Below are 27,850 nucleotides of genomic sequence, written 5' to 3'. Positions count from 1 at the left end.
TCTACCTATTATGCTAAACTTTCCTGCGAATTTATTTCTTTCCTGATTTCTTTTATCGACAAATAGTTTTAGGATCGAACACTCGGTCAAAAAAAGAATGTGGTGCACTACTACAGATGTACAATCGCCGTACATTATGCGTACTCCTCTTCGCTTATTATGTACGCTTAAGAAGGAACTTCATCCACTAGCAGTGATCGTGTATCTATAGTAGTGCAACCAATTTTTTTTTGCTCGAATGTACAAGAAAGCATCTCATGCAATTACTGAATGTTAGCTGCTAATTCTATAAATAAATATAATTAAATAAAAAACAAAGTTTAATCGTATAGAATTTTCGCTACTCCGTTTTTTACATTAAAGTGAAGGCTTTTATTTCAATTTCCCCTAGTATATTAACATTTTTAAAAATATATCATAGTGAATTTCGCAGTTTTTATTGACTTATATAAAGTGAATGAATTCTAATTTAATATTATGCAATTGATCAAATGCAGACTATAACTAAAACCATATATTCTGGCAGAATTAGTGCAAATAATCATTGTATTGTGGAATAAACAAATGCAATGTTTACTTAACATAGTTTATTAATGTAGATAAAAACTATTACGAACAAGGCGTGATAAGTGATCAGTTCCTAAAGAACAATAATACATCGATTAATTAATTAAATTACAAGCAGAAAAATATCATGACAAACTAAAAACAATCGTTTCTTATCTCGTTTAATACTAATTCAATTTTTCATTTTTCTCACGTTATCACCAGACTTCCTCCATTATCAACCTATTGTTGAAATTAGTATATTATAAAAACAAAGATTTTTGTTTCCATTATATTCAATAATAAATACAATTTTTTTTACAGAATTATATAAATCAATATTAAAATCTAACATAGTTTAAAATTGTTTAACCCCTTGGCGTACTTTAATGAGCCTGACTCGTGATCACAATTTTGGATCAAACATGAATATCACGAGTCAGATTCGTAGAACCAAATAAGGGCCAAACATGAACATCACAAATCTGACTCGTGGAATGAAAATCGGGCCATATATACTAAAAATGGTGTAGTATTTCGCATTTCAGCTTGTATTGTAACTTGTATCACTCTGACCTGTTTAGTGTGTATTGTCTCCTATCGGTTGGACCCGGATTTCGTAGAGTTAAATGGTTCGGCAAGGAGTTCATTCAATAGGACTACGAGTAAAACATTACTATATAGAATCAATAAAACAAAGAACAAAACTACAGTTTATAAATAATAAAATGGAAATTAATAAAAGTGAAATACGAAATCATGAAAAAGTTTTGAACGAAATTTACAAAATACGTACAAAACTCAAGAATGATATAGAATGAAAAAGTTATTATTTAATAAACTCTCATACTCAAGGAAAAATGATTTATGGGTACGAACATTTTCAAGTATTCCCAGGTTTCGAAAAAAAAAAAAAAAAAAGAAAATGGTTAGTAATCATTTTAATCGATATTAACCAATTCATTACTAAATTAGATAACATCACTAAAAATTAAGTATGTATTAATATTTCGGTATTATCTATTGAGAAGTATACTATTAATTATTTTTTCTTGTGATTTCTTACTATTTTAATATTATTGAAACCTCGCTTATTTTTTTGTGAAAAGTATAATTACCCCCCTAGAAAGATTATAAATTGTGAAAATACTGAACACAAATAATCTGTAAAACTTCATTATATGATTTATCTCATTTTATATATATTTTCAATAAATATATTATTAATTAATATATATTAAACTGATTAGTCAATGAAACAAATTTGAACATTTTTAAGTAGGAATAAGAAACCTGAATTTTTTACAGTATTTGTGTAAAAAATTGAATTTACAATTACATTAATAATGGTAAAAAAACAATAAACAATTAACTATTTGAATGATATTCAAAATGATTAAATAATTATTTTTGTAGGGAGTCGTGGAAATAGAGAGCAATACTTGGACATGGCAAGATTTCAACTGAAGATCTTCGACAGTTAACATTCTAGCCGACCACTGTGCCACTGCCAACCCTCTGTTATCAAGATTGTTTAGAATTTCTTTTCTTGGTCTGATACTACACTTTTCATTTATTAAGAATTGTATTAAAATATGCGAGATTTCAAAATAAGGAAAAAAATAGTTGCAAATTACAATTGCTATAATTACAATAAAATTCGTTAAATCGACGCAATGCCACGGTTTAGCAATATTACTTCGTGATTTTGGAAGCTTTCTTGCGTGAACGATAATGAAAATCTGTTGTTATAAAGTTTTAAATTATTTGTATCAACTACTGTTTATTAAACTCACTAAATTTTCTTTGCAAAAATGATAACAACTTCAATCGTAACATACCAATTTGGTTCAAATGTTGTACACAGTAAATATAACGAATAATAACATAATGAACGCATAGATCACACTATTCAATATTTTTCTCCCCCCCCCCCCCCCCCCTACACATACAGAAATGTGCGCACGTACGTATATATTTTCAAGGTTTTTAATTTTTTTTTTATATATGATTACTCAATGAAATCGATGATTTATAAAAATGCTCTTTAAATAAATCAATTTTATGCACTACGTAGAAATATGATTATATACACAAAAATAATTAATCCGTAGATATTCGACGAACTAACGTCCTTGGAAATGGCAATCGAAAACATTACCATTATTCCAATTTTTTATATAGTTGTTCTTAATAAATACCTTAATATATATGAAAACTTTAAACATCATTTTTGACTGCGTTTAATACGTTATTATTCATTGCATTCACTAACAATATACAAAATGTAAACCAAATCGGCAACCCACCTTATACAAACATCTTTTGTAAGAAATTTCTATATAATACATGACTGCAAGCAAAATTAATTAATGCTGTTGAATTTTATATATTTTGTGTAAGTTAGGTATTCTTTGTGTTCTTCTGTTATATATTTTTACCTGGATTTTAAATGCAAAATCAATTTCTCTTTTATCAATACTCAACTAAGAAGTGATATAAATCAAATCTCTGCATACAAGGTCCAACTAAAATTGGTAACCAAACTAAGGAGCTAATTTTAGTCATTTGTGTTAGAAATAAACAATAATAGCACTTATATATAAAATGTTTTGACATTCAAATCAATGTACATTGTAATAATTATGAAAATTAGCAATCTTTATTTAAATATTTAGTATATAATTGAGTTAATGTTTATTAAGATGGTAATTTATTTTAACATCAAAATTTATTCTAATCCCAATTAATTGGAATTTGTGCTGTCAGAATATTCTTATATTGCAACCGATAAATTCACTATGCCATTATACTTTTTTTTGTAGTGAGTCACTTATGACAATTAGTCATCAAGAGGATTCACACAATTTGACAATTCATTTTGTTGTCTGAAAAACTAAAAACTGAGTAACAAAACTGAAATCTATTTCAAAAGGAATTTAATTATTATTGTGTTAAGTGCAATATAGTTATCTGCAATATAAATATCATAGAACAGAATTACAAGAAAGTAAACTTATAAGTGGAGTAACTTGGAGTGTTATAATTAATACTTGTCTTTAAATAAAGTAGCAAATTTGTAAGGAAAACCTCCATCAAGTCATCAAGTAGGTAGTTTTAGTTGAATTTGCATTGACCGCAATATTTTGATACAAATAACGACTATATATAGTGTTTCAAAAGTAATTTGCAATCGCCAATTCTCATCTCATATTAGTTATATCATAGTGCGATCTATTCGTCCCGAAATAAATAAACAAAAAGTATTATTTATGTCCTAGAAAGGAAAAATTTTTTGATCTATATATATATATATATATATGACTATTTTTTATTGTTAAGATAAATATTCTTTCCAAATGTTTGATCACCCACTTTAGTTATACCCTGTATAAGAAAGTACAGTTATTATAATTATAATTTGTAACACTATTCAAAAGTACCACAAAGTATTCTTTCGATACGAATGATGATCATCGTTACCACACACACCCAAAGGGTTAATATAGTAGCTTTTAAATGTAACGACCTGTAAACTTATTTTAGAGCGATCATTAACAAAGATATAAATTTTTTAAAAATGTAAAATGTTTATATTACCTTTGTAGTTATTGGAGCTGGATAACAATATTTTTACATTTATGAACTGCAATTAAGTATGAAGTAGTTGATTTTTTAATTAAATTTGTTTTTTATAATTTATATTCTTTTATACTGTAATTATATTATATCATATTGTTTTTATAATGGCATGTATTATATTATTATTTACAATTTTCTTTAATTATAATATTACGTTTTAAAGTTCATAATGATAATGTAATAATTCTTCTCAATAAAAATATAGATTTAAATCCTGAGAAGCCATATGTTATAATATACAATATACAAGATATTTCATCCAAATTGATCCAAGCGAATATCGTCACAATTATTAGTGATATTAGAAAATATGTTACATAAAGGGTTCAATCTGTTCAAAAAATATTACATAGTAAACATGATTTCTTTATAGGTGGAAGCATTTTGCACATTTAAAAGTCACTGTCATCTCTTTAAATAAAATCATATTCTTTTTTTACATAGTACTACATGTACCTTCAGAGAACATCAGAAGAATAACATGTATTAGTGAGATCATATACAGAAGTCAGGAACATCTTATATATTATAACAATACTAATTAAAAAATATTAATAAAATAAATTATTTGTAATTTGCATTCTTATTAATGTTTAGGATAAAGAAAATATTGAATAAAAAATAACATATTTCACTGCCTATATTTCTTTTCAAATTTGGTATTTTATAAAGAATATAGAATATAAATATTTATCCAGCTCCATTATGCACACTGAAAATGTATTTTATATAACTACAATATACAAAATGGATTTAGAATGTTGTCTAGAGTAAAAATTTTTTGAATAATTTTCATTTCAATAGATTGAGTTTTTCAGTCTTTTAGACTGTGACACACATGACTTGATGTATGTCACAGTCTAAAAGACTGAAATATGTACTGATCACTCTATCTCTTTTCCAAACTTTAATTTTATATAAAGTACAGTTTAATAAAGAGAAGTTTGGTTTTAACCATTTGGCAGATAGTGGCAGTAAGTGAATTATATTCTCCAATGGTCTGCTTTCTTCTTAAGATAAACTGCTGATGAATATAAATTAGACTGCAGTCAGGTTCTAAGTAAATGGTCTTGCGACGACTTTAGAATTATTCTTTTAATGAATGCACGACGAACAACACTTAGTTATTATGCCTCCTAATGGATGTCAGATCAGTGTGCTGCAGTTTCGCTGAAAGTAGAAATCAATTAAATCATTCATGATAATACACTATTTTTGATAGAATACGTTTAGTGTTACAAATGGCAAAACGAGAATATATAATTTACACTTTCCAAAATATGGAACTAAATAGAATCTTTAATATTACATTATAAATTGTAGATTACTAATAATATTAAATTTCCTGATTTAAAATTAATTATGAAATAGTAACATCCAGTAGCATTACTAAAATATATATTTTTAGTATAAAGTATGTTATTATCATTAATCCTTCAGCGACCACTTCCGTATCGTTTACGGACTCTACGTTTTTCACACGTCGTCCAGGTCCGTATCGGATACAAACCTATGCAACAGATTACGTCTTGTGTTTCTTTGTTTATATAAACAACAATTTCGTAATAGGGCCTGTTTGGACCACTCACTTGAGAATCTATATGTATAATATATACACAATAATAGATAAAATATCACATTTTGTTAAAATTATTTGGAAAATTACCGAATGCGGTATGAACAGTTCCGTTATTTATCGCAATAATACTGAAATATCTATAAATTAGTTAAAATTTAGAATCATGCTAATAGAAGAAATATTCCTTGAGTTTTGTAATGTAAGTACCAGGCAAGGAACAGCAATTTATGCCAATATATTATTTCGATTAACGGAAGGACATTTTCAAAATCTATCACATGTTGCATCGTTTTTAAGGTGAGTTATTCACGCCGGGCCGTGTAGAACAGTTTTCATTCCGTAACTCCGATCGCTGAAGGATTGAGAAATGTATACAGGGTGACTTAAAACTTATCAAAGTGAGACAGTGCATCATATAGGCACAAATGTGAACTGAAGTAAATACAAGTAAAATCCAATTTTCTATTGTATTATGGAAACTTAATCGAAGAAGAATTGTTTAAATTGAAAGAATAAAAATTCTGATTATTGGGTTATTTGTTACGATTATATTTATTACCATTGCGAACTTACCGGTATTTTTCAAATAAAACTGCACATTTTTTATAGATTATTAGAACTTACTGCAAAATAAATTCAAACAATATAATTTTCAAGTGATGATAAATGCGAAAGTTTGTATTGTCATAATAGATTTATTCCATAATAAACTTGAATAGCTTCGCTAAGTGCTGTTAAGTAATTGAATGTGTATGTAGATCTTGCACGTGCACATAATTGAGTTGTAATTGCTTGGTGTAGGGATGGCAACCATGTATCGATATTTTCAGTCGATATAGGTCAATGTATCGAAACCATCCATGTTTTGTAATGGATTTGAAATTCAGAATTTCCCAACAATTGGTTTTTGTATTGATTGATTAGTAGGGCATATTCAACGTATATAGATAGGTATGTCGACAGTGCTAAGACCTGAGTAAACTATGCATGTACGTGTACAGTCTACAATTTCAGATTTATTAAATTTAACGGCCAATTTAACGGTGAAAAACACAAGTGAAAAATAAGAACTAAAGGCCGATGAAAAGATGGCACGCCTACTGATTGATGCAGCCTAATAGTTCAACCTTCAGGGATACATCTAGAAATATAACACACATACATTTTTCTAATTAGCCGGACAGTCACTTAATGGTAATGGTAATGCAGAGATAGGTGATGCTAATGGAGCAATATTTAATTATGAGCCACCTTCTGTACTTTCATTTCATCAGCTTACGGTATCTGTACGTCTACATGTAGATTGATATATAATACACAAATGATATTTTTGTTCATTGATATAGACGCATTTGCTCAAAACACCATGTGTATAAGCAATATGCTATATATTTTGACAGTTTATCTAATAAATGTTGGAATTAATATAAAATAATTAGTTAAACTAATAAACAAAAATTTGACTGAAATTCTTGAAAATCGAATAATTTTAAATAAATTACAAAAGCATTGATGTTTTAAAACATTGATATAATTTAATTATAATAAGTAACGTATCTGCTTCTGGCTTTTAATCTCAGTAAACTATGGTAATTGTGAAAAGTGAAAATTGGTGATAATACTTAATAAAATGTGAAAAATATAGATCTCTCTGATCTCGGTAATGAAGAAATGGATGTCCCTAATGATAATATGTAAACAGTATCTGTCTTACATGATTATCATACATAATAAATGAATATTTTATAAATTTATAATGTATAGTTGTTAGAATAAAATTATATTGACAATTTGTAATCAACATATTATTTCTCAACTTAAATACTTCATCTATACAAAAAATAAATATTATATTATTTCCAGTTATAAAATTCAATCAACAATGCGGGAACGAGTTTAAAAGATAAGATACAAATCTACTTAAATGTGAGTATTGTAAAAAATGGAAGGTGTTTAACTCTATTTAAATTTTTGGCTCCACATTACAATCCTTCTTTGAAGAAATCTGGCACTAAAAAGCTTGAATCTCAATATGACATTATAAAACAGAATTTCATCAAAGATTTTCAACATGCAAACTTATATTGTGCGGCATGTGTAATTTAATAAGAATAATCTTTAAATAATGATATAATTATCTTTCTTTCTAACATGGTAGTTCCTTTTGTTTTTGTGAAAGGGATTTGACAGATGTAATGCTAGGAATTATAGCTGTATTAGCTGTAACTAGCTGTATTTTCATAAAAGTAATATCATGGTTTGGTGAGATTCTTCCAATGAAAATAAAACTAAACACGACTGTATTCATATTATTTCCCCTTATACATTAGAAAAATTAGCTCTGAAAAATTTTTAACTGCATACAATTAAAAATAGTTTGAATATGCTTGAATTTGGTCTTATTTTTAATGGGGTAGGTAACAAGGGATTACTATAATAAATTTGTATTAAATTACATCTATTACTATATTAAGATTTTTAATGGAATTCAAAAGCAATAACTTTGAAAAGTATATTGTATTTGGAAATCTTAATAGGTATATAATACACCATTTTCAATATATCATAAATAGAAAGATTTTCCAATATAATAAAAATTTCTATTTCATTGTTTCAATATTCAACGTCAATTTAATGTCCAGATTGTGGAAAGCGTAAATACAAAATTGAAGTTTTTAAAGCGTCGAACAGAGTTAATATTAATGAACACATTTGTTTACTAACTTATATGTACATACAGAACGAATTTCGAAGTTTTTTTCACATACAATCGTGCAATCATATAATCTTATTAATAAAATTTATTAATAATAATTTATTGTGTCAACATTATAAAAACCTTGAACAACAGAACGCTTTCTTATTTTTTAGATAAATAGGGACAGTTTCTTTGATTGTATCAATGCGACAATAGTACGTACCTTTTTTTTAAAATAAAGTGCATTTTTAACTGAATGAAAGACATATTGGTATAAGCATCAAAATTTCAGAAAATAAATTATGTCAAACAAGACATTATGAATCATTATAATGTCTTCAGTATTAAAAATCAATTGAAAAATAATAAAAACAGTAGTAAAAGTGTAGTACAAATTTTACTTACAATAAGTACTTTAAATCTATTTGATGATTAAACCATAATACCTTTTTAATATATTATTTTTCTTTTAATTAAACGTGTAGTCGGTTTTGCTATTGTTACCTTTATTTGCTATTTTTGCAAAAAAAATCAAAAATGATATTTGTAATTTATAAAATAACAGGTACGAAAAAATATACAGAGTTCGAAAAGTTATAACGCAAGAAATTTCGAGAAAGAAAGCTAAAAATATTTTGATGTTGAAAATTTAGTACTTTTAACGATTACAATAATTTCATATTTAAAGTTAAATAAAAAAATGAAATAGACACTAATATAAAAACTGATATTTTGTAAAATAAAATTATAAAGAACCTTATTTGTAACAAAGCAAATGTTAATATTTATGTATATAACATTGAAATCTTAACATAAATATATATTACTTTCGGTTTATAATTCTTGGATCTCTGAGTGTAGTTTGTTAACAAAGTACAAACATCTTGTTCCATTAACATAGAATAAAAGCGATCAGTCTTGAAGAAACAGTCAGAAAGTCATGATACTGCACAAAAATACTTGCTTTATTTTATATCAAAACTTTTAGCATCAAACTAAAAGTATTTAAATAAAATTTTAAATATAAGTTATAATAATAATACTAGTAATACTACTGCTACTATTACTGCTATTAATAATAAGAATAATAATGGCAGCAGTAATAGCAGTAATAAACGATCAAAGTGAAAGTTACTATTTATACGTGCTCGATAAAATATAAAACGCAATGTTATTAGCAATGAGAACATTTATAATTTTAGGTAGAAGTAGATTCTTTCATACAGGGTATTTACACAAATATCGGACACTTTTTTCGATTCTTCGTTTTCGAAATGCAAGCAGTTAGGGAGACACTGTTTGACCCTCCAATATTAAACGTCATTTTTACCCATTCTTTAAGATCGTCTGATCTCAAAGTTACAAAACTGAGAATCAAAGGCGTACAAAAAAAAAAGTTTATATCTAGTACTTTCAAAATGCATACAGAATATATTTTATTACGACTCAAGTTTGAAATAATGTCTGCTGTCACGTAGTTAGTAGCCCAAGGGTTAAATACTGCACCATATACGGAAGGAAGCGATAACGCTTTGCTTGCACTGATCCGGTGATCAAGTTATGACGCAACCTACTTTAGAGGTATGCTCTACCTGGCCAGGGTAGATTGAGGGTGTCTGAAAGGACGTACACTTCTGTGCACAAGTTATGTCACAGAAGGACACAGAGAGGGAGCGTGAGCACGAGAATAGCGATTGTCCGTCTCTTAGACGCCTTCTTTACACCCTCTCTAGGATAATGGGGAGGGGTAACTTGAGTAACCGCCTACATGGGTATCAGAATTGGGGGGAGGGGCTAGTTCTTTTCATCTCGAGCTGTGAAGGTTGTGTGGTGGCTGTGCCATTGGCAGTAGAGGGGAGACACGCTCACTTTTCTATCCTTCATTAGGATACCTCCTAGAAGAATGACGGCGAGGTAATGTGATCCTATCCTATTGTTAAGCGTTTCGACGCCGTGCCAAAAGAGGACGGAGGAATTATACGAATATCCCCCTTCTCCCTCTCCCGTTCAACAAACACGATTGTTGGTAATTCCTAGTGTCTCTCTCTGTGGTTGTGAAAAAATGAACACCGTGGAAGTTTAGTGAGTAGGAATTCCACATTCACTCCAACCCCACTTTGAGGAATCAAGGGGATCTTAGGAAGATTTACCCCACGAAAAAGAAGCATATGTATTTATTTACTTGTGTTTATATGAGAGCCATACGTCGATGCACATCTACTTCTGTGAATTTTAATGTATTTTCCCACTGGATTTAATAATTCTTCACGCACTCTTTGTACTTTTATCGTTTTAAATATATTTATCATGCAATCCCATAAAACAATTTAATTTTTCATCATAGTAAATCGAATTTTTTATATCAAGTAAATACACATTAAAAATACACTTTTGTTCACATTTCAGTGAAGTGTAATATTTACATACATAATTCCTATCATTCCTATCGGAAAATACAGTTCTTCTCGTTGTTATTGTCGAATTAATACTGATTGCTAGAAGTTCTACTCAACAGCTGAGCAAGAGAAATAGATGTTACTCATATCCAGAAAAGGGCAACAAAATTATTGAATAACAACTACATTTTTACCAAAACTTTTCTTCACTTACTTTTTCCTCATTTCGTACAATGCAAAATTGCCTCAGTGGAAAATCGTTCAAAAACACGAATTACGAATTTACTACATTACTTACTAGATTTGTGAAAAATATCTATACTGTGTGCAAACTGAGTAAATGTAGTGTTTTGATTCACAGATATGATTTTTTTTCTGGTATGATTGAATGTTAGTATATTTTATGTAATTGCATAAATGTTTCCAAAATGATAAAAGTTTAAGGAGTATTCAGTTTTGGTGTCCGAAAAATAACTAAAGTCGATGTAAAAATATGTACATTAAAGTTTACGAAGATGGACGTGCATCAACATGTATATGCTGCCCTGGAATTTAATTATAAGTATCGCGTTTTTTGTATTCTTTTAGAAGTAATACCTGTAAATTTTAACTGCTTATATCTTGAAAACGAATTTTCAAACAACAAAATGGTAAAGAAGTGTTGTTTTTATATTTTGACACGTGGAGCTGTCTCTAAAAAAGTGTCTCATGGTTTTGTGAATACCTTATATAGAAGTAGATTATTCTGTTCTACCTATTTAGTGCAACATGGTAAAATGATATACAATGTGCAATTTGTGCAATATTCTGTTACTTAAAGAGAAAAATTGGAACAATTGTTATATATATATGTGTGTCTGTGTGTGTGTGTGTGTGTGTGATAGCGAAAGAAACAGAGCACGTTTCGGAGTCCGAGTGCAATTTTTAGGCATTACAACTGTAGGTAACTGTCAGCTTACACAGTCTCGTACTCGTGGCGAATTGAACGTGCCAAACAGCATGCGAAGATTACTCCAATTAACTGAAATTAAAAAATTCTATTACATTATACTAATCTATAAATATTGCATTTAATACTATTTTATTAATTACAATTTCTTACTACCTTTAGCGCATAAATAATATTTTATACGCTAATATCATTTATTTCATAAAGACATATCAATAAACTATGTTTAACATTAAAAACATTTAAACATATTTGTTAATATGTATTACATAGAATTTTATCTTTTAATTATTCAATTTTGCTTTACACAATGAAATTCATAAATATTTTTACTATTTAAATATTTCCTATTCGATTATTACCCTGAAACTGTAAGAATTCGTATCACCAATTGCATGTACCGTGCAGAACTGACGAAATGATTAGCGGGACAGCATGGTTCAAATGCGTGTAAAAGGTGGTAAATCATTCAAATGTAATCAATGAGACTCGCATACTTTTCATTCATCATCTTTGTATAGTACGTTACAAAATATAACATATATATGCATTGTTAATTTCAGTTTAGTTCAAGCTCTACCACTGATCGAAACTCAATTAAAAAATCAGCATGTAGACCTCGGGTTCTCTTCTTGCAAGTCGAGCACATGTAGGGAAAAGTAAGGTCAGTAGTAACACTTTGACTTTAGAACACGATCACGCAAAGCATATTAGTATCTTCTTCTTCAACTTTTACTCATTTCGAGTAAAGCATGTTTATGAATGCTATGTGACGATCAATATTTCTTTAAGAAAGATCAAATTGAAGCTTTAAAGCGAGAAACAAGAAAATATTTGTTAAAAGGGCGTTTATATTACAATTTTAAAATAGTAAGAAAAGTTAAACTTTTGGGTGCCGCAGAATTATTTTCTTCATTATACGGATGTCTATTTTGCATTTACATAAATATGATAGATAGAGTGCTCCAAATGTCATTTTACACTATATACCTGAAAACTTGTATTAATATTTATTATATACTTTGAGATATTTACAGTGTTACTACGACCCCGCTCTCCCTTAGAAGTCCACCACGTGACGAGGAACGCAAATGAAACAAAACACGACAAAATCGAAATCAACAACAATTTTTTGAATAGCATGATGTCCGAATATTTAATAAGAGTTTGTATGTATACATTCAATACTCCAAATAGGAGAAGCAGAAGGGACTAATAATAGCGTCCCATTCAACACTCGATCATCAGGTCATTTTGCTATCTGTACACTGAACTTCAAGCCAGTGTAACTTCACTAATATTCATCCCTGTTTCTGTAAAGTGCCGATCTAAAGGGATTATCACACTCATGTTATCCACAAAAATCAAAATTTCTTGTCGAATGTCCATGGGACAAATTGCAAGAATCATAAGGAGAAAAAAAAATAATATTTAAAATTTTTACAAAATTCTTTGAACAGGATCATTTTGAACAAAAGCAATAATTTTTTGCCATTTTTTAATAAAAATCTCATTAAAACATTTTCAATTGTTCAAAAGTTATTAATTTATTTCGTTTTTCGTAGAGTAGCACTTCTATCGTAAAATGATAGAGATCGACGAATGTGTAAAATTTAAAATAAATTCATTGAAGGGGGGGGTTTAGTGTTTTCCAAATAAGATCTTTTATTGTACATTATAATGTTACTACTTTAATAGATAAACTTGTTTGTAACGTGTGATATTATTTAAAAATATTGATCATTTGCATCAGAAATACTACTTAGACTTAATTCTAAAAAAATGTACAACTGGAAATGAATATATATTGAAAAAATAATAATTACCTGAATGATAGCAATTCCGATGCCAACGCCACATAAAATTAATGCATTATGTTCAATAGCAGACTGAAGATTCTGCATACATCCACCTTGGTACATATAAATTGAATTCAAGTCACACATACCTCCTTCCGGTACTTCCTTGCAACAGGAATTGGGTACACTGTTATCTAAGAAACCAACCTGAGCCCAGTTATTTGGACCGGTCATTCCACAACATTGTAGCTGAAATATGAAAATTATTTTTCATTAAATACAGGATTGCGTAGTATATGAAAGTCACATTAGCAGGAATACAACGTATTAAAAAATATTCATATAAACGTGTGACCTATTTGATCTTGTACCCTAGTTACAGCCATTTTTGTACTTCACTTATTCTTAATGACTAATTAAGCTAGTTAAAGCGATTTTAGTAAAGTGTTTGTGTTCAGTGCTTAGTAACTCCTTGATATCTCCCAACCTTACTGATTATTCCACTGCATGAGTCATTCTCACTCATTTTCTTGCTAAAAGCACTTGATATAATTTCACTAATTTATTGTGTATTAGAAATTATAATAAATAGTCATTCAAACTATTTTAATATGTATGTATAGGAGGCTGGCAACGAATTCAACAAATACGTGTAGTGTTTTAAATATTGGCTGAAGTGTTCATTTGAGTAATGGGCTGAAAGTGTTCATTTTGAGTAATTATTATAAAGGTAAACAGCGATACGTTATTGTAGTGCAAAAGTGATTATAATTCGGCTATAAGATTAAATAGGATACATATTTATACGAATATTCAATCAATTACACAGTGCAACACGAATTTTGATCTGTAAAATATTCATTGGATGATTCTTGCACCATTTATTGCCCTAAATACAAATTCGAAAGTAGAATTGCTCTACCATCTTGAATTAAAAAAAAAACCGGTCGATTTTTGGCAAAAATAAGGTATTACATGAAGACTATAAATGTTAGAAAGGTTTAGAAATGTTAGTTCGGCTTAAAAGATGGGTGAAAGTTTCCTGAATACGTCACTATCAATAATTATAATATTTTGTGCTTTTAAATAGTAGTAAATGGCAGCGAATATTTAAAAAAGTGATACGTAGTCTACACGCGATATTTTTGCATATTTACTAAAAATACGTTATGGTAGCTAGGATATCTCAAATTTCAGTTCACGCATGGGATGACGCGCGCGCGAGTGTGTAAATGTGTTTGGCGCCAGTGAACGATCCGGTACCAGTGTGTTTATTTCTAAGGTTGTGTAAACTCCTAAATATAGATGAAAGATACGTGTACCAACAAAAATATGTTACCAATTTGTTTTAAAAAATCTCGGAATAACAATTAATGTACTGCAATCTAGACTAGAATATCTCTGTAATTGTTGAAATATCTACTTGTTCTTCAAGTTGCTCTGGGTTAATTGAGTCTACGTGAACTTGTGGAGAAACACTGTATTTGCATTTATTTTAGATACAGAGGCATAAAGCTTTGCAGCTTAATCCAGGCCTGCCCACAAGATGAGCCCCTCCCACCACTGTCATTCGTCGTAATGTATATGTTATACATTAGTATGTATAATATATAGATTTATACATTAGTATGTATAATATACAGATTGTACATTAGTATGTATAATATATACATTATACATTAGTATGTATAATATATACACAACACCTGTATTTTCTAGCTATTGTAAGAACTGGTTTAGAAAAGAATAAATCTTGAGTGGTGATTGAGAAGTAGCGACAGGTGGTTGGTTGAGAGTGACAGGACAGTTGAATGTTTCCATTGATAGAAACAGAATGAGAGAAGCTCTTTCGGTTCCGGAGCCAGTTCTGGGCTGGCCTGGCTTAATCGATACAAATCAATAATTCATTATGTTAATACAGAATAAGCTTACTTCATTGATAACTCATCAATTTCAATACAGTATCACCATACTTTTCACATTTTTAATGTATTGGATTGATAAACAATGGTATGCATACTTACATCATGTTGCATAATATCCCAGGACCTACGAATATCATCATTGTTTGAATAATGCTCCATTGTGCTATTCAAACGATTTTCTACCATTTTTCGAACTTCTCCCCGCATCGTATATCCAGAAATACCAGCACAAAGTTCCAATGAAAAGATTAGCAGGATTAGTACAGAAAACTGTATAAAACATACAAGCAAAATTTAATTTTATTTAAAATTTACATTATACTTAATAGAACTAAATATACTTTGTATTTAAAAAAATATAATACTAATATACCATTTAGAATTATGGATTTAAGTTCAATAAATCCTTTAACTCTGACTTTAGTCTAATAATCATGCAAAAACTGGTTTATATTTAATTTAAAAGCGATTATACAGTATCGTAATATGTGTAATAATTGATCATTACCGTTATCATCATGCAATAGTTCTCTTTGACAGCTCCACAGCAACCAAAGAATGATACAATGAACATAATAGCACCTACTATGATCATCAACATTGGTGCCACAAAGAACCAACTATCCATAAAGTTATCGTAACCACTGTAAACTACAAGAATCACAGTGCCAACTGCAATAAACACGATTCCGGTTATCTGCAATTAAAGAAATTGATATATTTAAAAACAATAAATTAGTATATATCGGTATTAATTGGTTATACAAAAATATAAATGTATTAATATAATATAAATATTTATAATTATAACGTTATAATCGTAAGTGTATGATTACTTTTGTTTTTTATTATTATTATATTGTATTAATATTATTCGATCCAATATATTAATTTGTCAAAAAGCGAAGCTATAGAATTAATCTTGATCTAAGTTTTCGAGGATCCCATCGATTTAATCCAATCCAAGTTTTTGAGAATCCCCACTGTGACATGAAATATTGGCGGTGAATTAAGAAAATGTACATACTAATTGATATTAGTGGCTATGGAACCCTTATAAATAAAAAATAAGGATTGGATTTGAGCAACCTATTTCGTTTGGTCGCTATAAAGTAGCCAGCAACCAATACTGATACACGCCTATAGACACAATTTAATATGATATCGACAGTTTTTTTGCAAATACCTTAAAAAGTCAAAGCGGTAGTTATACATGTATGCTTCAATTCATTTAAAAATATAAGTTTTTAGTGTTTGCAACAATCACGGTCTTCGATTTAAAGATTGTCCATTCTTGACAAAAAAAATAAAATAAAATAGAAATCAGAAATACAAAGATAACAAAAATAGAGCATTTAGAAAGAAAGTAGATAGAATAAGATACTAAAGAAATGTATACGAATGTGTTTATTACTTATATACAAGAGAGAGTATTAATAAACATTAAATATTTATAAAATTATATTAAAAATTTCTGAACAGTAATAAAAACATCTGAAACAGTAGTATTATGTGCATTCAAGTACAATATAGAATGTAATCAGATCGTACAAAACACTTAATCATTATATGTACATATATGTATACATATAATAAGTAAATATGATCCCTAATTATCGACTACTGCTGAAACACGATAAAATTCAAAATTCTATAATTTTGTTGATATTCATCAAATCCCATTAAAAAAAATGTTTTTTTTTGATAAAGTTACAGTCATTTAAAGAAACGCCTACATTTCCTTTTATTTCGCCTTGCATTTTTTTTTTTTTCTCGACCATGTACATATTCAAATTCATTCTTCATACATGGTAATATAAACTATAGTACTAATACTTAAACTAAAAAGTAAAATTATGGATATTTGGAAAAATAATAAGACAAGGATTAAGAAACATACCCGAAAAATTAGGAACTGTTATTAGGGTAAAAGGGAAAATCGTAAAATATTAATATGTATGTGTTAAAACACAAAACATTAGTATGTATAATATATACGTAACAATTAATACATTTCTTCTTTAAAAATTGTTCAGACTTTTGAATTTGATTACAAACACGAAAAATATTAAAAATGATGAGTGATCCTAGATAATTCGACAGCTAGAACATGTAAACGTTTTTTTAAATGGCTGTAATTTGATCAAAAAACATGCTTTTTTAATGGGATTTCGTTTATTTTGAAGGGAAGTGATCATACTTTCTGACGCTAAAAACAATAAATTGCTGACATTATTTTCTGTAAGCTATAAAGACCTTGTCAAACATAAAAAAATTTGTAAAATTTGACAGTCCTCTTTTTAAGAAGAAATTTCGTTTCTTTGACAGGAAACTTCTTTGAATTTTACCATATTTCAACAGTGCTTGAGTGGTCCTAATTCGATGGTCAAAGCTTGTATATATAAGTTGTTCAATAAGTTTTGTCGTTCGATAAAAATAAAGGTACTAGGTTGCTCCTAGTACTATACAATCTATTATTCTATTCTAACTGTTCGATTTCTTTTGAACTGCTCGTTATCTTTTGAACCACTCGATTTCTTTTGAGCTACTCGATAATTGGTGCTCTAGAGTGGCTCCTCCCCAACCTAAGGGGCTCGAATGGCCCAGTTTGTTGTCTCTACAGGGCCATGATTCATTCAATAATCCTGTATGGGGCCCCGTTTATGTGAGCGTCTTAGCTCCCTCTCGGCTCAGCAAAACGAGGTTTCAATTGTTTAATTAAAGAAAAAAAATCTTCTATTAAAAGTTTAGTCTTCTAATTAAATGCAATGTTATTAAATGATCTACTAAATTTTCATAAAATACGTTACATTGATTTTGTCTACCTTCATTCCATTTTTCATAATTTTTATTAAATATAATATATGCAACAATGCTTTATTTTTGTTCCATATTTTTTTTCAAACGAAAGAAATACAAATAAAGTAATATACATTTGTCCTTTAGTTTGCATTTCATACCTTATATTTGTAAAATGATTTTTATATATTAGGAGTAATTAAAAATTATGAAAATTAAAGGCAAACATAAATATAATAGGAACACTTACTGATAACAGTTAAGAAACGAAGTAATCGTTTTGAGAATTAATGTAAAATGAAAAAAAACATACTTTGCTTAAGGGGTTAAGACAGTAATAGGTCAATAAAGTATATATTTAAACAACGATTAATATAAGATTTTGCATAGTATTTTATTACAATATTAACTATAAAAACTGCTTATATTATTTAAAAAATAGTCATTTTCATGTTCTGCGGCGCCTTCGGTCGAAATACTTTTTTCTTTGAAATTGCCAACTGGTGCACAGAGTTCCAACAAATTTAATCAACTGCAACAAAAATCAAAAAAATGTTATAAACTATAATACGTTATCTAGGCATTAACGATCGTAGATTTCAATTTTTGTAAAAGTTAACAAATCGATAAGCAATTGGAATTTAGCGATCGAATTTCGATCGAAAATTTGTTAAATATTTGTTTATATTTTGCAAAACGTTAAGAAAATTGAAAAAAAATAGACGATCGTCAATACCTAATAAATATTACAATAATGGTAACTAAAATTTCAAACTAATTGATAAGATAGAACTCGAGATATCTTGTACACGGTTTTGAAAAACGCGTTTAAAATTTATAAACGTTATATTTTATCTTACCGTTAATGAGAGAAATATTCGTTTATCTATTATTTGGATTGTTCTCTCACCGAATTTCTTACACGTCGTAACTGCTGTTGCTCCTACGATTATGTTCGTCGTCCATTTTATTTTTCGGTTTTTTATGGTCTAATTTCTTCCATATTGTCTATAAGTTCTCTATCGAATTAAAGTCTAGACTATTGGATGGCCATTTAATTGTCTTAATTCTATTATTTTCTAAACAATCTTTAACTATTCGGTTTTAGTGGCAATTTGCAGTATCGTATTGGAACGAAAATTTGTTGGAATCTTCATATCAATTCTCTCTGGTATCATCAACTCGTCTCCAGAGAAACACTCTAGCATTATCATTTGATCCAATACATACACGTGACTCGTTACTGAAGATATAACACGTTTCCAGTCATACACTGTTCAATAATCCTTGTGTTCCTTGCATTACTGTAAACGTTTCTTTCTTTGTTGCTTGATAAGAAGTGGCTTCTTCGTTTTTGCCTTACAGGACGGAAAACCTATTTTACTCAATCTGTTTCCGACGTTTCTGTCACAAACATTTTGATCCCATTTCAAATTTATTTCTTTAGACGTTGCCCTCCTCATATTGTATAAAATGTAAATATTGACAAAAGATTGAATAAAAAATATCAATAACGCATTCGATAGAAAGATCAATGAAAGCAAGGAAGAATTAAACATAGTGGAGGAACCAACCATTTTACAGGAAATTCTAGTAAAGCTAGAAATCCTCACGATGATCATGAAAAATCAAAGCATCAATGCGGGATATAGTCAAAGAAGAAATTGACAAGCAAGCGAATAAATGGGAAAATGAGAGAAAATTTCTATTAAAGAGAATTCAAATACTAGAAAACAAGGAAAACAGAAGAGAAAAAGCAGCAACAAGAAATACCATTGTCATTAGCAACTTTGAAGCAAATATTGAAAACGTGACAAAGTTAACTGAGGATTTTCTGATGAAACAAATTAGAACCCAAGTCCGAGTGAAAGAAGTTAACGTTATAAAAAGAAATCTAACATGTCGCTTCTAATCACTAAACTGAAAAAAGAAGAAGACAAGACACCAATATAATAGCCAATAAGATTAAACTTAAGGGCACCAGGTACTACATTTGCATGATCGAGCAACGAAAAACCGCTATAAACTAGATTGTTGTTTTTTTTATTGAAAAAGGAATACTATGATACTTTAATTTTGAACAACTGTAAATATATGAACGAGTCGACAGATCTACATGATACTTCACACATGTTCATCAAACAGTAGTACCATATTTAGAAAAATAAAACGACGAACCTAATAGTTCCATTTCTTATCAAACGTAAAAACTTATTGAGTAACCTATTATTGGCCAGCAATGATATAAATTCCTACCAAAGTAACGAAGGGATAAGCGTGTGAATGTAATACAAGAGTTACCATTTTGGAACGAATGGACTAGACAATCTATACAATCTAATCGGTAAGAATTGAGAGGGAACCTAAAAATCTGTACCATTTGCTGTACCTGCGAAACGTAGCACTGCGCGACAATTTCATAGATTCCCAGCATCTTTTCGGAATTTAAGTATATCAAAAGTTGAACAGTAAAGGAAAAGTAACTAGGTAAAGCAAGTGGAGACCTGCTTATCTTTTATAAACTTGAAATAGTCCAAGAGGTACAAATTCTGGAAACCAATATCAATTTTTATAACATTCAAAGGAAAAGTCAATCGGAAAGAGCTTGAAATTGTTCATATGTAATTTATTAAGGAGACAAGTGAAGCAGATCCTAGATTCTACTTTTGATGAAAGTAGATTTTAATAGTAGAATTGGGACTTTGAATAAACAACCAGAGAAGTGCCTAGAGAAAACTAACTTACTTGTTACGTGAGACTTAAAGTGCCATAATTAATGGGAATGACCAATTGATACTCGATCATCTGTAAATCTTAAAATCCGTAGACTTTATGTATGTAAGAAATAAAGACACAAGTGTGATCGATTATGCCTGGGTTAATTATGAAGTGATAACATCGATGACCGAGTTTTCCGTATTGAAACTGATCAATTCGGATTAGAATCGATTTAAAACACATTATTTCCGACCGAAGACACGAGATTTCGATTATTCCGATCGTTGAGCAAACGCTAAGGTTAAAATAGTTAAGAAAATTGGTACAAAATGATTATGACAATTTACTTCAGAAACAACACCCTTCTGTAACGAAGTAGACTCGCCAAGCAATGAAATCTCCACGGTAATTAAAACTTCAGTAACTGATTTGAGTATGATAGCGAATGCTGGAGAATCAAAGCCTATGGTTTGAACGTGAGTGTCATCAATCAAGGTAAAGTGTCAGGAGACTCTGCAGAATACGAAAAAAGCTAAACAACGAATCTATAAGACTTGATTACATCTAACCAGAGAGGAAATATATCATCCTTGTTAAAACGAAAAAGAAAGAATATATGAACTCGTGAATTGATTCGACTAATATTCGTGACATCAGGGTATTCTGGAATACGATCAGCAAACTTAAGGGAGCAATGTCACTGACACGTGCAATCTCCAGCTTAACGATTGAAAAATTTTACGACTCCATATTTCCACCTCGAGGGGATAACTTGATGACATTTCTGGATGGAAGATATTCTTATTTGGACCAGCTAATTCATCTGGATGAATTACTCAAAACTTTATCGAAACTTAAAACACATATACTATGAATCATTCCATCCATGTAATAGAATACATAGCGTATCATTACATAAATTAACACAACATAACATAATAGAATGTATTGTATACAGAATGGCACTCACAAGAGAAAATAAATGCATCTAAATGATTTGAATACTCGGGAGAAATTGTAGAACGTGTTATAAGAAATCCTTATTATCAACAACGTGGCCATCTGCTATGATGTATTGTTTCATATTATAACAGAATGTAGTTTATTCAAAACTAAGCTTGTAATTTTATGAATAATGCGTCGAACTTAATATCTAGCTACCTGAGAATATATGTGTATTTTACGTATACCCACCCAAGCTTGCCTGAGTTTTGTTGACCTAATCCAAAGTATTGGGTACCTACAAACCCGTACTGTATGATATCTGCATGACATTGATTCGATTAATGGAACTCAAAATTCAGTCGGTATTTTTCACTATATTTTTGTAATTTGTTGCATTAACTCTGCTTTATTGATAAAAGAATAACTTTCCAATGACGTTCAATATAATCTCACAGATGTTCTATTGGGTTCAAGTCCAGAGATTGATTTCGTCACTTTATTACATTAATGCTTCGTTCCACGAAAAATGTTTAAAATATTATAGTATAGTAAAATACTATACCAAATCTTACGATAATCGACTGGTTTCGTCGTATTAGTGTTGTTTAAAACTTATATTATACATTGTTCAAGCATATACTTTATTGACCTATTACTGTGCCTTAAGCAAAGTATGCTTTTTAATCTTTATCACAACGCTATTATTTGATTTCTTTAACTCGATATTAATTGCAATCTTTATCCAACTATCTTCGAGAAAAAAAATCGTTGTACGTTTATATACAGAATGTTATTTCTTCGTGTTATTTTTAGTTTCAACTTATATATTCCAGAAAATAATATATAATAATTTCCAAATGAATACTTTATTTCTTAATTCTTATCAGTAAGTGTATATATACAATACATATGCACGCGGGAATATAGACTATATGAAAAAAAAAAACCAAAAAATATTGCATTTATAGTAGTTAAGAGAATAACCAGAGTACTGAGTCGAAAAATAAGGTCATCTTTACAATTTATCTTTAAACTTGTTAATTATTTTCTCTTTCTAATTTACTGACACATTAAAAATTCATTTTTCTGACATTTTGATCCCTACGAATATAATGTATCGCATTAATAGCAATTTACACAATTGGGATATTTGAAACAAAAAATTCAAATAGTTTCCGAAAATGTATTTCTGCCATTTCAAATGACCAATGTGAAATTGGAAATAATTGAAAATTGTAGTTTATGAGACTAAAAAATCAATCCTACATTATTACGAAAATTCTGAATATTTTTCACGAGTTGAAAAAAGTATTGAAGTTAAATAAAAATAGCTTGTCTTGAGATAAACAGTGTTATCTATAATATGAAGGTCAAAAGATGAAAGTACTAAAATAAATATTTTCCGAATTATGCTGCCATTATGGTCGAAAGACATACTTTCGAAAAAACAATAAAAATTGCAGATATTGATCTATTTTAAAATCCTCACGATTCTTTTATCTCATTCTTAATCAGCTAGTTTTGGATCATATTTCGAGTATAAAATGCCAGCAACTTTCTTTAATGTTAATGAATTTCACTTCCAATGTGATGATCCTTCGTTGTATCGCTTTTTACGCTTTGTACTCAACAGTTGCTCAAAGTAGTCATGCAGTTCATTGTCACTTTTAATATCGATTATACTTAATATTGCTTAATAGTAACATATTTCTATCGTTGAAGATACAAGCTACAATACCAGCCACAAATTCAACGATTTTCGAACCAGCTTAAATAATTTTCTATATAACTTTGGCTTTCAGAATTTATTTTAGAATTTAAATTTTCGTTGTTAATTTGATTATGAGTAACAGTGATCTAGGAAGATCTTTGTAAATTTGTTGTACAGCTTTTAGAAGAATTTTATGTAACGGTTTTTCCATGTGTGTATTTATCTAATTTTCCGAACGCGTGTGTGCATTGATAAATACATTATAATTCAAATTCCTGCAGATAGAAGTGATGCTGCGAATAAACGTCAGGAGCGGATTCACGATGATATTACGTTCAGTTTGTTTTATTTAATAATACAATAGATTCATTAATTGTTACAGCGTGTAGCAAATGAAGTGTGACCTCTCGTCCAATAACTAAGACGCATATTAAGCATACCTATAAAAAAAATGAAGGACTTATTAATACTTTCAAAACATATAATCAATACTGTTAAATATTATAATATGTAATTTATTACCTTACTATGCAACAAATACTTTTACTTTATAGCACCCTCTTTCATTGTGAGACTGCACCCTCATTTTCTATATTTCAGTAATTTTATATTTTTCTTATGTAATGTTTTACTTGTCTGTATAAATATACACCACATGGTTAACATCTCAATATAGAATATATTTTGGCAGTATAATCTTTAAAGTAAATATTGATAAGTTATTGTTGTTGAAAATGTATGTTAAAAAAGGTCTGTATGTGTTCCAATTTATTAAAAATGTTGTATCCACTGGTTTTATATTTTGCAGACTAGATACTCCATTTGTTTATTGTAAACAAATAAATATTTCTTGTTATACTGCCATTTTGGAAAAAAGTTTCCCGAAAAAGTAAGTTAAATAAGAATTGTCATTTTTGTCAAACTGCGTGCATTTACTTTCTTATATCCTCAGTTATAGATAACAAAGTTATATAGTTCTTCTTATAATATTGTAGTTCTATCTCATCAATATTAATTATGCAATTTTTTCACCTATTTAAATCTCTCCACTTGTAATATATTTTATGAATTTTTCTTTGATGTATATTGAGTTTTGTTTGAAATTTTTAATTTAGTGTGTAGATGTAGTAAATTGGAAATTGGGTTCAAACTGTACATACAGTCATCATAGACTATTATTGAATTAGGTAAGTAGTTATAATAATTCTCTTTTCTTTTGTTTCCCAAAATCCATCACAAATATATGAGTTAAGTAACACAAATATATTTTGTGCTGTTTTCCCATTCTCTTAATTGGTAATGTGACTTTAATAACCAAATGGAATAAATTCTGGCCAAGAAATCCAGCAAAGCTATTTTTGTTATTATTGAGCAGAACATGTAAATCTTCATTTTCAAATCCATTGCTAATGTTCAATAATTCTTGTATGTTGTCTTTCATTTCATCGTTCTTCACTAGATTCTCCTTTTATTCTTCCTGATAACATTTGAATTCTTCTACATTAACAAAATCACACATAGAAAGTACTCCTATAACTTTGTAACAAATATTTTTTCCATTAATCAAGATTGTATTGTTACTATATACATCACTATACTCTTCAAATGGTACTTTTAATTTTAAAATGATTAATTTACAACACAATTTGTAACTACACCTCTTATTACTTATATTAATTTCTTCGATAAAAGATGGAGGCACTATATTAACAATATTTTCTTGCAGTGTATAATCCTCCTCAGAGTTAGAAAATAAATTAAATGAAGAAAATGGTATTCACTTGACACTACTCTTCATTATATTATATATAAATACACTCACTAGTCTCACACAAGATTTTACGCAGTACTTCTTTCTTCAATTGCTTGAAAATATTTGATAAACTTTTAGAACTATTTTTACTTTTATGCCATAGAAAATACTTACCTGGTACCACACACCTTGGAAAAATATGCATATCCAAGAAAAATCATTTTATTATGTTATCTATATAAGCAAATAGGAGACGGTGATGAATATATATCATATTTTCACACTACATTCTGAAACATTTTCTTGTACAAATAAAATATGTTTGCTACAATTTAAATTTTGATATGTATTTTATGTAATATTTATAAATTAAATTTATACTTACACGTAATAAAATTTCAGTCTTTGTATGTTATTCTGGCAAATAATCCAGCTTATGTATTCAGTTCAATTAAAGTATTAATTAAATGCAATATTTACAAAATAAATTCAGTTTTAATACCCAAACATAAATAATGGAAGAATTCCATAATATTAAAAAAGATAACACAAATAAGAAAGCTAATATATCTTATTTAGAAACTGTACTTATGCTTTACAACAAAACCATTATTATTTGTTTCAATATTGTAAGCTCTACTATAATGCAAAATGTCATTGAAAAGTTAGACTTGTACTTAGGGACCCTCTCGTGTTAGACTCATTTGTTGTTCTTAGATGAATCATATCTGAAGAACCTGCATTACTTCTGTAACTCTACACTCAAAGCATTTATAATTTTGACTTAAATGATTAACATCTGGCACAAAGCTAAGGGTTCTACATCTTTATTCATAATATTATGATTTTCAGTGTATTGTGTAAACTTTGTTCACAATTTAAATATGTAAAACTATATATACTACATATTAAAAACTAATATGTAGTAATATATAGTTTAATCCCTTAATTTATAAAAGTTCCTCATACATAGTACATCCTTCTTACATATCCATTATTATTTCATCTACAATATTCTCTTAACAAAATCAAGTCAACTTTTTTAAATACTTTATATTTGAGAAGTTAAATACGATGATGTAATTACATACAAAAAAAGAAAAATATTCATGCAATTTTCAAACACACATACTTGTATAAAACAAACAAATAATTTATTGCACTAGATATATTTGTATACAAATGATATGACTATAAACTATGTATGCACATAATTTAAGTATTATGAAGATTTACATACATATATAAGAATAGTGTACAAAAACACAAATACCAAAGAAATAATTCACTTAACCTAGATATATGTGGAAACAACAATTGCTTAACAGTTCTATTTTAATGATATAATAACAAAGCATATTGGAAAACATCCATATTTTTTAAGTTTTAATCAAAAGATTTATTGTCATTCACTACCATTTTAGTTCCTTTAGTTAAATCATAATCTTGAGTTAGTAATTATAGTTAAATTTATTAACAGTACAGACTTTATAATTGACATCTCTCTATACTTTTTGAATTGCTGCCCATATATTTGTAATATGGGCAGTAAAAAGCAAAAACTTAAATATAACAGAAAATATTTAATAAAAGTAACTCTAAAAAAATTCTTATTTTTGTTTTATGTTTATGAAACAACTTTTCATCATTGAGAAAATGTTCAAAAAATGTTTTTGTGCAATAGATATTTTGATATTATCTGTATACTATTTTTACATAAATGTATTATAATAAAGTAAGTCATTAAATATTATAAAGTATATGATACAATATAAAAGTGTTCAAATTGAGAATTTTTTTGGTATCAATAAATAAAATATCTATAAACTTTTCTTTGCATGAATATTTATTTAACTTTATCATTTGTGCTTACAATGTGAGAATTTTGTTAAGTAGTTCCCTAAATGTCCTAACTTGTACTAAAAATAGCATTTGAAAGAAATAATGAAAACTGTAAACATTTCGAATCTTAATTATTTCAACACATTGAAATGAAATATGTAACTGATGAAACATTCGCCCTAATTCATATGTTCTATTTTGAATATACTCAACTTTATTTTTTCAGGTTTTTTAAAATAATAGATAAATAAATTTCATCGATAAATACAATGAAAATACTAAACAAAATTAAAAGTCACGGAAGTCATAAATACAACATGGAGACTCACTGCAAATATTAAATTGAAGAGAAACGTCAGGTATTTGACGCAAGCCATTCCACCAGACACCATTTTTATAGTCACTGTTCACTATTTTCAAGATAAACGAGTAAAAAATCTATGAGTATTGATGCAAGAAATTAAATTGAGAATTGTATGCGTCGTTTCTATAATTGTGTTGAAATTATGCACCTCAGAATGTAGTACACGCTTCGAGAACTCGCTTAG

General features: G+C 28.5%; 1 protein-coding gene across 4 annotated transcripts; it reads right to left on the bottom strand.

Moving 5' to 3' along the window:
* Positions 1 to 578: 578 nt before the first annotated feature.
* Positions 579 to 27,850, bottom strand: LOC143144477 (CD63 antigen-like). 4 transcript variants are annotated; one of them, XR_012991430.1, is made up of 7 exons: positions 27,632 to 27,850; positions 16,043 to 16,231; positions 15,634 to 15,804; positions 13,637 to 13,858; positions 11,821 to 11,882; positions 5,144 to 5,358; positions 579 to 1,205 (listed from the first exon to the last, which is right to left on the bottom strand). XR_012991430.1 is itself a non-coding variant. In XM_076306918.1 (6 exons), exons 1-6 carry the CDS (start codon positions 27,692 to 27,694, stop codon positions 9,396 to 9,398), a joined length of 723 nt encoding a protein of 240 aa, XP_076163033.1. In that variant the 5' UTR covers positions 27,695 to 27,850; the 3' UTR covers positions 9,084 to 9,395. The 4 variants fall into 4 exon arrangements, 2 of the variants coding, with proteins under 2 accessions (XP_076163033.1, XP_076163034.1); XR_012991431.1 differs by having other exon boundaries at positions 13,759 to 13,858; XM_076306918.1 differs by lacking the exons at positions 579 to 1,205; positions 5,144 to 5,358 and adding an exon at positions 9,084 to 9,411.

This window comes from Ptiloglossa arizonensis, chromosome 3 (genome assembly GCF_051014685.1).
Source record: "Ptiloglossa arizonensis isolate GNS036 chromosome 3, iyPtiAriz1_principal, whole genome shotgun sequence".
NCBI lineage: Eukaryota > Metazoa > Arthropoda > Insecta > Hymenoptera > Colletidae > Ptiloglossa > Ptiloglossa arizonensis.
The sequence above is the reverse complement of the archived record's forward strand: the minus strand, read 5'-3'. Positions and strand labels throughout refer to the sequence as shown.